The following is a 14,457-nucleotide window of genomic DNA, read 5'->3' as shown; positions in this document are numbered from 1 at the left end:
GAGGAGGGGAAAAAGAAGGAGGAGGAAGAGGAAGAGGAGGAAGTGGAGAAGGAGAGGAGAGACACAGAGAAGGCCATGCGATGACAGAGCCGGAAACTGGGGTGACGTGGCCATGAGCCAAGGGACACCAGGGATTCCCGGCAGCCCCAGAAGCTGGAACAGTTTCTCCCTCAGTGCCTCCAAAAGAAACCAACCCTGCTGAAGCCTTGATTGTGAATTTCTGACTTCCACAACTGTGAGAGAATGAATTTCTCATATTTTATGCGGCCCAGTTTGTGGTAATTTGTTTCAGCAGCCACAGGAAACTAATAGGAAAACCAAACCTTGGCTTTAAAAAGCACAGCAGCATAGAGTAATTTAGAGTTATTTCCAATAAAAAGAGTTAAACATTCAAATTTCTAGTGCTTAAAGAGGATCAGCCCCAAGCTACTCAGAAAATTCCTGTAAAGCGACTGATTCCTTAACTGTATCGTCATTCAGTAGAGCACCTGAGTTCCGAAACTGCACTTTATTCCTGATTTTACTTGCCCCAGCAATTCTAAAACTCTTTTTAAAGTGAGAGGGCAAGAGAACTTCAAACTACTGGTCATGTACCAAAGGCAGTCATTTTGTCACCATCAAACCATTTTAGTTATTGTTACCAACCTCAGTAACACCGAGGAACCAATACCCAGGGCCCAATGCAAGATTAAGGTCTAATGTGTTTTCTCTCATAATTATCTCAATGTGGGTACTAGTATCCCCCTGTTATATATGGATGCGAAAGCAGGTCCAGAGAGGTTGAGTAATCCACCCAAACTCACGCAGCTAGTGAGAGGAAAAGTTGGGGCCTGAATGCAGAGTGCCTGATGCCAGAGCTTACATTTTCTTATTGAGATATAAGTGACATATAACATTATATTGGTTTCAGGTATACAACATAATGATTCAATATTTGTGTATGTGTGTTTGTCACTGTTGCACCTGTTGCCTCTACCTAAGTTGCACAAAAATCCAGCAGTCAGGACTTCACAGAGTTAGGCCTTGTCTACATCTAGTAAAACAAACAGGTGATAGGGATTTAATTTCCATATGGCTTCAAATGAGACAAACCTTGCTGAAATGAATACCGTTGTCTTAAAGCTAGAACCTATCTATCTGAGGTTTTGATAACAATGCTGATAGTTAATAACTGCAGGAGGGAACAATAATGATATAGCCTAAACTTCTCATTCAAAGGGATTTTTGGGGTGCCTCGCTGGCTCAGTCAGAAGAGCATGCAATTCTTGATCTCGGGGCTCTAAGTTCGAGGCCCACAGTGGGGGTAGAGATTACTAAAAAATAAATAAACTTAAAAAACAAAGCAAAACAAACAACAATAACAAAAACCTGTGACATTTAAACCTGTTTAAAATATTCAGAAATGGGGCAGCAGGGATGAAAAAATATATATATTCAGAAACTGAGTGCCTGGGTGGCTCAGAGGTTAAATGTCTGACTCTTGATTTTGGCTCAGGTCATGATCTCGTGGTTCGTGAGTTCGTGCCCCATGTTGGGCTCTGTGCTGGCAGCATGGAGCCTGCTTGGGATTCTCTCTCTCCCTCTCTCTGCCCCCCTGCTCATGCTCTCTCTCTCTTAAAATAAATAAATTTTTAAAAAAGGAAAAAAGGGGGCGCCTGGGTGGCGCAGTCGGTTGGGCGTCCGACTTCAGCCAGGTCACGATCTCGCGGTCCGTGAGTTCGGGCCCCGCGTCGGGCTCTGGGCTGATGGCTCGGGGCCTGGAGCCTGTTTCCCATTCTGTGTCTCCCTCTCTCTCTGTCCCTCCCCCGTTCATGCTCTGTCTCTCTCTGTCCCAAAAATAAATAAAAAACGTTGAAAAAAAAAAATTAAAAAAAAAAAAGGAAAAAAGTTTAAAAATATAAAATATGTATTCAGAAAACTAAGAAATAAACTAATAAATCCAAATACTTCCAGAATTAACAACAACAACAAAAAATCATTCCAGAATCCAAATTCTTTCAATTCACTTTCATTTAAGTAGAAAAAAATCAAAAGCCCCAGAAATCTTCAAAGAATATAGCAAAACACTCTAACAATGTGTTGAAGCTTTAGATAAATCCAGACCAAAACATATACAGACAGAAAGCGGAATGTGACATAGATATCCTTCAAGCTATGTCTCAGTCCTACCCCGAAACCCAAGAATTATTCAAGATTACATTAGTAATTCCTTTCACGTACCTGTCAGCCATATTTCTCCACTTGAAAAGCAAATTACTTGCAGAATCACCAATGGGCAGATCCAATCTCTCTTTAAAATATTTGACAATGCCTTGTTCCTCCAAAAGCACAGGTACTCGATATGTAGAAGAAACATCATGGATACATATGACCTGATTAATGATGATAAAACACCATATTTAAATGGAACACCTCAAATATGCCTCAAGAATGAGCCAAAACTCAAGAGACATGGTAGTTCATTTATATTGATTGAGGAAAAGCAAGAGCCCAGTGACCCAAACAAGAGGCAGAATTAATACAAGCTTACTTTGATCTAATCATAAAACTCTTTGAACTCCTTATTCTAAATTGGGAAACATAGATGCTGTGGTAGTGTATATATATATATATATATATATATACAAGTCTATTGTATACAAGTCAATTTCTGGCACAAAGCTTTAAAAACCTTTGGAATTTCCTGACAGGGGTAGGGTTATCTTTGTTATGCTAATGAAGTGACTCCTGGTGGCCCCTAGATGGCTTCAGGATGGGAGTTGGTCACCAGAAAACCCAACCAAGTTAGGCTAGAACTTTCAGCCACTTGACTTCCGAGGACAGCAAGGGGGCTGGAGCATGAGTTCAGTCATGTGACCAATGGTTTACTAAACCAAGCCTATATCGTGAAACCCCTATTAAAAAAATTCTGGGCACCAAGACTCAGGGGACTGTCCCGGTTGGTACACGTACAGATGTACCAGGATGGTGGCACAGCCTGACTCCATGGGGACAAAAGTTTCTGCACTTGGGATCCTCCTAGGCCTTGCCCTACATATCTCTTCATCTGGCCGTTCATTTGCACTCTTTATAATAAAATGACAATAGTAAGTATAGCATTTTCCTGAGTTCCATGAATTGTTCTAGAGAATTATCGAACCTGAAGGGGTTATGGAAAGCCCCAAATTAGCAGTCAACCAGGCAGGAGTGGAGGTGGCTTGGGGACACTGGAAACTTTGGTGTCTGAAGTCGGGGGGGCGGGGGGGGGGGGAAGTCTTGTAAAGAATTCAGCCCCTGGGGCACCTGGATGGCTCAGTCGGTTAAGCGTCTGACTTTAGTTCAGGTCATGATCTCACAGCTCGTGAGTTCGAGCCCCGCTTCGGGCTCTGTGCTGACAGCTCAGAGCCTGGAGCCTGCTTCTGTTTCTGTGTCTCCCTCTCTCTCTCTGCCCCTTCCCTGCTTGTGCTCTGTCTCTCAAAAATAAACATTAAAAAATTTAAAAACAAACAAACAAACAAAACCTCAGCCCTCAAATCTGTGGAGTCTGATGCTCACTCCAGGTAGTTAGTATCAGAGTTGAAGTGCAGGACCCCAGCTGATGGTGTCAGAGAATTGGTGTTGGAACACGGATGCTTTATGTGTCAATATCTAAGACATCTGGCCCAAGGTATCACCTTCTAAGTCTAGGCTAAAGCAGTAACACTGAACACGTACACTGTGTCTTCTAAATGTGGGTATGTGGTTCGCTTGTGCATTCATTTGTTGCTGTTGCTGCTGGTGTAGTGCTTTTGTCTACTCCCTTCATTTGGATACATTTCCAAGTACATATTGAACCCAGTCAAATTAATTACACCTGTTAGAGGAGAATGGCTCCTTTAGATGTCAGGTGCTATGGTTGTTTTTCACATCTATCCTAACGAACTTTCATCCCCCTCTTAAGTACATGTGAGGGGCTGCTGGCAGGCATTTAAGGGTCTGCCACATTCTAAGTCAATGCCAAAGAAATGTTCTTCTAACTCTGTGTGTTCAGTCTCCCCAAATCCATTGCCAAATCCACCCAAGGGTTCCTAAGCTGTTTGGACATCACCAACTTGGTACTTAGAGGACTTTTGGGCCTCACTTGGAACAAAGAAATGGGAGCGTTAACTCACATCAGAAAAAAATAACGTGCTGAAAAATGGCTAATAAACTAGCCTGTGGACTGATAGGATAGGGCATTCTTCAGAATCTATAGTCCTGTAGAAAACAGGCTCTGTGTGGTCAGAAATTTGCATTCTTCTGTTCTCAAAGCTCTCAGTAACCCAACTCTGAAAACTGTATCCTCCTTCCATTTCAGTAACCAAGTTGTATTTATACAACACAGACACAAAGTACTATGTACCAGTAGGAAGGATACAAAAAACAACAGAACAAAACCAAAGTGGCTTGATGACATACAAATACAGGAGAGTCCTTCAAACCTGCCATCACATTTTTCAAAATAGTTCAGACATGTGTGCTGACCCTGAAGCATTAGACAGGAGGCTGTGCACGAGACTGCCTCCAGAGATACAGAAATCCAATTAGAGGGTTTTAGGCTTCAAAGAACCCAGAGCTAATCTGAAGAAAACAAAAGGTTCCTGCCAAACCTCACCTTTTTCCTGAGTGCCATTCATATCGCTTTGTAAACTATAGCCAACTCTGATCCCTTACACCTAAGCCTCGTTGCAAACAAGAGACAGATAAGAGAATGAAAGAAAAAAGAAAAAGCTCTCAGATACCCAAATGGAAAGTCCTGCAGGACAGAGGACGTGAGCCCAAATCACCGTACAGTTTCTGTAGCAATGAATTGAACTGAGTCCACTGATGTAATCAGAAGTGATAGTGTGAATGTCAATGTAACGTGTGGTCTGGACGGAGCGAGCTGTAACACATACAAAGGAGAAATCGCAGTGAAAGCAATAAGTGTCCCGGAAAGACAAGATAAACAGACAATAAGCAGGCTTCACATGGTTCTCTCTCCAGAGGTTTGACTGTAAGTTAAAAAGCCCACCTGGCTTTGTACCTGTAACTTGAGGAGTGATTATGCAAAGAAACATGTGATCTACCTAAGGAATCAGGAGTCTCTCACATTGTTCACTTCAGGGCAAGGGAGCTGTGGCCGGATATGAATCTCCCAAAGCTTTCATAAATGCCATGAAAAGTAATATGATAATTGAAGAGATGCAAAACATTAGCATCAGCAGAAGTGCCTGCAAAGCAATAAAATCGAAAGAGCAGCACTAACCTGTTCAGGGTTCACATGACAAAACATTGAAATCTTTTCCTTCACGGCCATTTCGATAGGCGTTGAACTCCGGCAGACAATCTGTCAAAGTCAGTTTTGCGCAGGTCAGCAAGCAGGAACCCAGCTGTTCGTCCCACCATTAGTTTTCAGGAGGATGCTATATTAATCTCTTCTTTCAACCAGAGACCTGACCAAGTATGTACCTGTTCATTCTGGGTATTCCACCGGACTCGTAGAAACACCTGAGCACTGATATAAGCCAGTATAATCAAACTCAACACAAATCTACCAGTAAGAACTCAAAACGTCCAGGCGTCTCTAGTAAACAAGAGGGAAGGCTCACAAATGTTGCTTCTTTAGATATAAGAACAGAGCTTGACCAGGGGTTGGCAAACTTTTTCTCTAAACGGCTAGAGAGTAAACATTTTAGGTTTTGCAAGTCAAGAAGTGACTGTCCTGACTACTCAGTTGTAGCAGTGCAGTACGAAGGCAGCTGTGGACAAATGTAAGCAACAGATGATACCATGTTCCAATAAAACTTTATTTATGGGCAGGAGGCCTGCAGGCCCTTATTTGCTAACCTCTGATCTAGACTATTCTGGTGATAACTGGATGACCTGTTATAAGTAAGAGCAGTGACAGCCCACCCTAGTGGGCCTCAGGAAAATCTCAAAGGTCCCACCTCACTCTAAAAGACCTAAGGACCATAAAAATGACAAGATGTTGCATTTGCCCAGCTGTCAATGTGGCCAATCGCATGAGGACCCTGAGGAGAACAGAGCGCCAGTTTAGAAATGTGTGAAGCTACCCTCGAGGATATGGGACTGTCCCTCCCCTGGCCCCCAGAGACACGAAGTTCAATGTCGAAGGAACCATTTGAGAGATAGAAAGGACTTAGATGATGCTACAGATCAAGAAACGGAGGTCCTATTCCAAGAAATTTACTCACTCTCCTTAACTCACCAGATCAGGAGACAGGCCTAACCCTCTCAGCGCACGGACACTGTTTTGTGTGGGTTTGGTTTTTTGTTCTCCAGTAGCACTGGGCTGAAAAGAGATGGGTCACTGTCAGTATATTGGATATTTAGCTCTTCTGGATAATGAATGGCTCCCTAGCTTAAAATATGGAATAAATAGGCAGAGAGTTTCTCTTTTGCTGTCCTGCCCACTGCTCCCTTGCAGTGTATTCAATAAACTTCTATCTCCTTTTTAAAAATGTGGAACAAATAGAATATCATAGGAAGACTTTTAGAAGTTGCTGTCCACAGGGCTGCCTGGGTGGCTCAGTTGGTTAAGCGTCCAACTCTTGATTTCAGCTCAAGTCATGATCTCACAAACTGTGAGATTGAGCCCGGAGGCAGGCTTTGTGCTGGCAGCGTGGAGCCTGTCTGGGATTCTCTCTGTCCCTCTCTCTCTGCTCCTGCCCCACACATGTGCATGCTCTCTTTCTCTATCAGAAAATTAAAAAAAAAAAAAAAAAAAAGATGAAAGAAAGAAAGAAAAAAGAAAGAATTTGCTGTCTATATACTTATCTGGAAAGCTCACCTGTGGAACTAGGCTAACATGGATATTGCAGAAATTCTCTCTTTTTGCTTTAAACTGGAATTGTCTGAATGCTTCCACAAACGGCATCCCTTCAATGTCTCCAATGGTGCCACCCAACTAGGAATGGGAAAAAAAAACCAAAAACACATGTGATCTTCCACAGTATATAGACTAACAGAAACATTATTAATAAACAGAGCACAAGACAGGGCACGCCAAGGTGGCTCACTCGGTTAAGCATCCGACTCTTGATTTTGGCTCAGGTCATGATTTCATGGTTCGTGGGTTTGAGCCCTGGGTTGAGCTCTGTGATGACAGCATGGAGCCTGCTTAGGATTCTCTCTCTCTCTCTCTCTCTCTCTCTCTCTGCCCCTATCCCCCCCTCACTCACGGGCGCTCTCTCTCAAAATAAATAAATAAACTTAAAAAAATAAACAGCACAAAAACAGAGGTTTATACACATACCAAAAATCATTGAATTGTATACTTAAAGCAAGTGAAATGTATGATATATAAATTAAGCCTCACTAAAACTGTTTGATATGAAAAGGAAAAGCACCGTACATTTAAGGAGATGAAACAAAGGAAAGAGAAAATGGAAACTAGAAGGTAAACTAAGAAGAAAGGATACAGTGTAACATAACCAGGTAAACAGGTAAGAGAATAAGCAGAGAACATCACGAAGGGAAAAGAAAACGGAGCGCCTGAGTGGCTTAGTTGGTTGAGCACCCAACTATTGGTTTCAGTTCAGTTCATGATCGATCCCCGCATCCCATTCTGCACTAGGTGTGGAGCCTGCCTGAGATTCTCTCTCTCCCTCTGTCCCTTGCCCAGGCTTGCTCTCTCTCTCTCTCTCCCCCCGCCTCTCTCTCTCTCAAATTAAAAAAAGGAAGGGGGGAGGAAGAAAGCGAGGTCAAGGAGGGCTCTAAGAATGAACTGACTGACTCCTGGGGTGCCTAGGTGGCTCAGTCAGTTGAGCATCCGACTTCAGGTCAGGTCATGATCTCCCAGTTCGTGGGTTTGAGCCCCACATCAGACTCACTGCTGTCAGCGTAGACAGCGTAGACAGATCACTGCTTCAGATCCTCTGTCCCCTTCTCTCTGCCCCTCCCCTGCTCATGTGCTCTCTCTCAAAAATAAAAAAATAAAACATGTAAAAGAATAAAGAATGACCTGATTCCCATGTTATAAGATCCTGTTGTGCGGAGACAGGGACTAAGTTAAGTAAATGAATTCTGCTATTACTGATTCACTTTACAGATAGTAAATCCCCCCATTCAAAAAAATGGGGAACCATTATAAAGCTGTCAACGCTTCATCTCACCAAGACTGAAAAAAAAGTTTAAAATTTTTTTTAAATGGTTACAAAAAAAAAAAAAAAAGAAGGCTTTAAGAAAAGGGAATGCATAAGCAGATAAAAAGATCCACAATATAGGCCACTGAAGAGTGAGATCAGCTAGTTCCTAGGGGTGAAATACCTTGTGCTCTCTCTCTCTTTCTCTCTCACTCTCTCTCCCCCTTTTCATGTGTATACACACACGCGCGCGCGCGCGCACACACACGCACACACACACACACACCCCTGCATGCAGCTGAACATTTCTTTTTGCGATGGTGATATTACTAGAATTAAACAACTGCTATTAAAACATGCTGGCTTTCTGAATCAGGTAGTGCCGAAAGAATATTCCTGACAGTGTAATCCTTTGATAAATGTTAGCTTAATTTACAATGTGCTTCCAACAAGTAAGGCATTTTAAAGTAAGCATTTACTTTAGGATAAAATTTGCCTTAACCTACGCATCCTCACCATATTTAAATACTTAAAGAGATCACCCGGATTTTAAAATTATTTCTTTAGCATGTGACAATCCACTGCATGCTCAACACTATAAATGAGGTGCTGAGAAGAATTTAAGACAATGTGCTCTTCAGGAGCTCAGAATTTAGCGACAAAAATCTAGCAGAGGTAAAGAACAATAATCAAGAGTAACACTTAGACACTAACTGGAATGATCCGGACGCTGAGGAGGAAAGAGATCATGGTGGGCCCAGTCCCAGAACCCACCATCTTGTCTGGCTTCAGCTACCTGACTAGGTCTGAAATCTACTACGAGCCCTGGCCTGTCTTCCCAGCGCAACTGGGTTTTGGAGCCAACAGTCCTTGACATCCCGGATGGCTCAACAATTACTCAAACTTACCGTGTCCCAAACCGAACTCCCCCCACCCCTTGGCCTGTTTCTCCGCGTGTCTCCTCATCTCAGCAAAAGCGTCTCTTCCCACTAACTGGTTCAAGCCAGCTGTCTGGAAATCATCCTTGATCTCCACTTTTCCTCATCCAACTGAGTCCAGTGGGTCATACCTGTAAAACCTCTTGAAAATCTCTCCCCTGCTCTCTATGCCCACTGTTACCACCTTAGACACTCATGCCAACACCACCTTTTGCCAGGATTATTGCAATAATCTAAACTAGGGGGTGGTAAACTACAGCCCCACTGCTTGCTTTTATATATAAAGTTTTATTGATTGGCCAAAGGTATGCCCATTTATTTATATACTGTCTGTAGCTGCTTTCACACTACAATGGCAGAGTTGACTCTCTGACCCTCAAAGGTAAACATATCTACTATCTGGCCCTTTATAGAAAAAGTTGGCTGACTGCCCCCCCTCCCCCTCCAAATGGTCTCCTAGCTTCTCCCCTCTCCTATCCTACAATTAAATCATCTGTCACACACCAGCAGAGTGACCTTATAAAAACTCAGAATATTAAAACAAAACAAAACCTCACAATATATCTCTTTTGTGCTTATACCCTCAGTAGCTCACTGCTTCACTAAAAATAAAATCTAAATTCCTTTAGGCAGCCAACAAAAACCCTACATGATCTGGCCTTTGCTTAGGGTTCTAATCTCATCTCACGTCCCTGCTCGCCGCCCTCCCCCCCGCCCCCCCACTCCCCACACACCCTGCCTGAGCATCAGCCCCACTGGCTTCTCAGGTCCTCACATGGGCCGCTCTCTTCCTTCCTGCCCCTTAAGCTCTCTTACCCTCCTTCTTTATTTATCTACACCTATCTCTTCTTTATCCTTCAGCCTGAAAGGCTATGTCTTCCTCAGAAAGCCAGACCTTGTCACCCACCTAGAGTAGCCTCCCTCCCACTGCTCCCTGTCATAGCACTGTCTGTGCCCTTCCTACTAACCCAGCACCAGGTGCTGTTATTTCGCGTGCGCACTTGTTTCCTGCCACTAGCTATAAGCCCCAGGAGAGTAGGAACATACCTGCCCTGCTCCCTACCCTATCTCTGGCATAAGCCCAGCTCCCTGCACACAGCACTGGGGTTGAAGGGGTTCAGGACAGGTCTCCCAGAAATATGCCACCTTGCCATGATTATTTTGAATTAAAAGCAATCAAAACCCAGCAGATTCAGGAAAAGTTCTTTACCTCCCCCTCAACTGCCTAAATTTACATTGGGTAGTGCGGGATCCCTGTACCGGGAAGAAAGTTATTCCCAGAGATCCCCTTTACCTGAGAAACTTAGCTGCATAACAGGGAAGTCCGTTTTCCAAACATCCTCTCTGTCTCCCTGCAAATGGCCTTCCTCCCTTTGTATCCCCTAGGCCTCTACTCCTCTCCTTGGTTCAGGGTGTCATATAAGCCTCATTTTGCCTGATTGCTTGGGAATCTCTCATGTTTATATGGATTTTCTGTACGTATGTAATACAGCCTTTGATTTTCTCCAGTTAATCTGTTTCATGTCAATTGGATTCTTAGACCAACCGGAAGAACATTGAAGGGGAACAGTAAAATTTTCCCTCTCCAACAGGGTTTAGCTTAGCAGTCATCTCAGGGCAGAAGGGTCTCAAAATTCAATATAAGCCCTAGGTAACAGCATTCTAGTACCTGTTACCATAACTGCAATGGAATCAAACTAAGAAATCTCGAGACTACATTGTTACAGAAAAGAAAATGATTCTTTATTAATTTTAAGTCAGATAACAAAACACAATTAAAATTCAAGCTTTCTGGGTGTGGCACAGATAGAAATATACGACCTTTCTGTAGGAGAATGACAAACTTAATTATGAAAATCCTGGAAATATCACATGCAATCAGGAAATTGGCAGGGGGTGAGGGGTTTAAGTGCTCACCAACTGCAAGGTACCAGAATCTAATGGGAAAATATTTTAGGGAAAAAAAAGGTCTGCACTGAAACTAAACCATATAGGGACATCTGTTTTTTCATAGGTGTACTCTGGTAATTTAAGGGCAATCTGAAAACGGAGGCAAAAAGCTTTAAACATTATCCACTTCTGCCCTCACATGGCTTACAGTGGTACTGCACAGTCTCAGCCAATTTGGAAGATCCCATGACCACTCCTCTGGCTCCCGATTACCATCATTGTCATCAGAAACCTTCTGTATTATTACTAGAATACTCCTAAGTTCATTATTTCCCCCACACAACAAGGAAAATATCACCCATAACAATGTTTTAAGACTTATCCAAAGTTGAAATCAAAGCAACAGCAAATTTATGAGATGTGCAATGTCTGTTTTGCCTTTAAGGAAAGGATTTTCTTTTTTGAAAGAAAGAGAGAGAGAAAGAAAGAAGCCTTTTATTCCTTTAAGCCAGGCATAAATTATTTCAGGTGTATGTGGAGATAACCTGGACTAATACAAATAAAGCTTGTCAGCTCCACGGGTCTGAGAAGTAAGAGCCTCACCAAAAGGCGTTGGAGACATTTCAACAGCTTCTACACGCTTAAAACTGAAAATCAGCCTGGTGGTCTTTTTTTCAAAAGCTTAAATAGTGCACAAACACAAATGTTGAGCACAACTTAAAACGAGCCCAAAAGGCTGCCTGATCTAGTGTCCATTAAGCAAATATATGAATGTCAGGGTTATATGAAGAAGGAGCTTTGCTGGGGACAACTTGTCACAGTTTCTCTGTTTCCCAGAAATTAAAAACGAAGACGAGGAGTCCTGAAGAGCAGGGCTCAGGTCATATTTGCCTTCCTATGGCTAGCAGCTAGCATTGGGACCAGTGCCCATTAAGTGCCAAATTAATGTTTTTTAAGCCAAACCAATCAATTCAAGAACAGGATAAAAATTAATATAAAGAACAAAGGCATAAAAAAAGAACAATATGCAAGTACAGGCCTAAAATGTTTGCTTGTTGTTTGATGGGATGGAAATTTCAGTTTAATTTGAGATGTCATTGAGAATTCTTGATTTTACTGTACAAGTGGAATCTTCAACAGTTAGAGTCTAAATCTGTAGTATGCAACTTTGTAAAATGATGACAAAGAGAATCAGGTGTGCTGGCCCCAGAAGGAAACATAAAAGCTTTCTTCAAGGATGATTCTCAAAAAACAATAGCTAAGGGGCGTCTGCGTGGCTTAGTCCGACTTTAGCTCAGGTCATGATCTCACGGTTTGTGAGTTTGAGCCCTGTGTTGGGCTCTGTGCTGACAGCTCAGAGCCTGGAGCCTGCTTCGGATTCTGTGTCTCCCTCTCTTTCTGCCCCTCCCCCACTCGCACTCTGTCTCTCTCTCTCAAAAATAATAAATAAACATTAAAAAAAAATTTTTTAGGGGCGCCCGAGTGGCTCAGTCTGTTGGGCGTCTGACTTCGGTTCGGGTCATGATCTCGTGGTTCGTGAGTTCAAGCCCCACGTCAGGCTCCTAGCTGACAAGAGCCTGAAGCCTGCTTCAGATTCTGTGTCTCCCTCTCTCTGACCCTCCCCACTTGCACTCCGACTCTCTCTCTCAAAAATAAATAAACATTAAAAAATTTAAAAAAAATTGTTCTTAAGCAATAGCTAAAAAACAGACAAAATGAAAAAGAAGGGTTAAGAAGGCTCTTCTCAAGGTCAAATTGGGCTTATATGTTAATGATGTTCAAAGGCAGTTCAATTACATTAAAAAAATAGATTTACCCCTTCTCCTTTTCTGTGATGATTATTTTTTAAAAAAGAGCAGAGGCAAAAACATGCATACACATGACCATTTGGAAATTTTCCTGTGATTAAGGTTAATAGTCTTAAAAAAAAAAAAAAAGGCTATTTTTTGCCTTTCCTGTTGCTAGAACAGCAGAATCTAGTGAAACTGCTAGACCAGCACTCTCCAATAAAAATTAAAATATTTAAAATTTGGTTTTTTTATTTTTATTTTTTGAGAGAGAGAGGGTGCAAGCGAGGGATGAGGCAGAAAGAGCTAGAGAGAGAGAGAAAGAGAAGCAGGGCTCACCCGAAGAGGAGGGGCTCACGTTTTTACCTAAAGTGGGGCTCGAGTTCACCCGAAGCAGGGCTCGAGCTCACAAACCGTGAATCATGACCTGAGCCGAAGTCAGAAGCTTAACCAACTGAACCACCCAGGCACCCAATGTTTTAACGTTTTTAGCTGCCACATTCAAAAGAGCAAACAAAAGTAAGCAGGAGAAATTAATTTTAACATTATATTTTATGTAGCCCAATATATCCAAAATGTTATTTCATAGCTGAAAAGGCTCTAAAGAAACATAAGGAAAGAATGGGGCACAGGTGTATCAAAATCTTAAAGAGCAGTCGAGCTGAAGTTAGAACTCACTATGACCCACCACAAAGGCTTGTGGCCATGCAGCAGCCAGATCCCTACCACAGACCTGGAGCTGGCAGAGGCTATCACGGCATTGGCAGGGGAGCTGGCTGTAAACAGATGAGGTGAGGGGCTTACGGTGGACGCTGCGGAGGCTATGATGATTATAATGGCCATAATGATGGGGGCAGCTGGGTGGCTCAAGTCGGTTAAGTGTCCGACTTCGGCTCAGGTCATGGTCTCACGGTCCGTGGATTTGAGGCCCACTTCGGGTTCTGTGCTGACAGGTCAGAGCTTGGAGCCTGCTTCGGATTCTGTGTCTCCCTCTCTCTCTGTCCCTCCCCTGCTTGTGCTCTCTCTCACTCTCAAAAGTAAATAAACATAAAAAAATTTTTTTTTAAATAATGGCTATAATGATGGCTATGGATTTGGGTCAGACGGATTTGGAAGAGACCTCAATTATTGTTTTTCAGGAATGTCTGATCAGAGATAATGGAGGGGTGGCTCTACTTTCCAGAGCACAACGGGACATTGTGTACACACGCAGGGATTATCTTACACAGCTACTGAGAACGACATTTATGATTGTTTTTCACCACTCAACCCTGTGAGAGTACGTACTGAAGCTGGTTCTGATGGCAGAGTCGCTGGTGAAGCAGGTGTCGAGTTTGCAACTCGTGAAGATGCTGTGGCAGCTACGTCAAAAGACAAAGCAAATACACAACACAGATATGTAGAACTCTTCTTGAATTCTACAGCGGGAGCAAGCGGTGGGGGCTTATGGTAGCCAAACGATGGGAGGCATGGGCTTGTCAAACCAGTCCAGTTACGGTGGCCTGGCCAGTCAGTGGCTAAGTGGTGGTTGTGGAGGTGGCCATGGTGGCCAGAGCAACATGACTGGATATGACCAAGTTTTACTGGAAAATTCCAGTGATTTCCAATCAAGCATTGCATAGGCAGCCAAGCAGCAGCGAACAGCAGCTACTACCAAAGTGGAAGCTGTGCATCTCTGGGAGTGAACAAAATGGGAGGGATGTGTAGCATGTCCAGTATAAGTGATGGAGGGGGAAAGTATTGATCCTGATCACTGAC

At 43.0% G+C, this 14,457-nt stretch overlaps 1 protein-coding gene and 1 pseudogene across 4 annotated transcripts in view; one reads left to right on the top strand and one right to left on the bottom strand.

The window, feature by feature from the left end:
• CTPS2 (CTP synthase 2) overlaps positions 1 to 14,457 on the bottom strand; it is a 106,086-nt gene that overhangs the window by 69,668 nt on the left and 21,961 nt on the right. For all 4 annotated transcript variants that reach the window (XM_019417989.2, XM_019417990.2, XM_019417987.2 and 1 more), the window contains 4 exons: positions 6,791 to 6,907; positions 6,209 to 6,292; positions 5,246 to 5,326; positions 2,221 to 2,372 (listed from right to left, as the gene is read on the bottom strand). In XM_019417989.2, coding sequence (XP_019273534.1) covers positions 2,221 to 2,372; positions 5,246 to 5,326; positions 6,209 to 6,292; positions 6,791 to 6,907 — 434 coding nt within the window. The remainder of the gene's footprint in view (positions 1 to 2,220; positions 2,373 to 5,245; positions 5,327 to 6,208; positions 6,293 to 6,790; positions 6,908 to 14,457) is intronic.
• On the top strand, positions 13,291 to 14,380 carry LOC109248337 (heterogeneous nuclear ribonucleoprotein H-like; annotated as a pseudogene).

This window comes from Panthera pardus, unplaced genomic scaffold (genome assembly GCF_024362965.1).
Source record: "Panthera pardus isolate Hobbes unplaced genomic scaffold, ASM2436296v1 HiC_scaffold_27, whole genome shotgun sequence".
NCBI classification, from domain to species: domain Eukaryota; kingdom Metazoa; phylum Chordata; class Mammalia; order Carnivora; family Felidae; genus Panthera; species Panthera pardus.
This window is presented reverse-complemented; position numbering and strand designations above follow the sequence as displayed.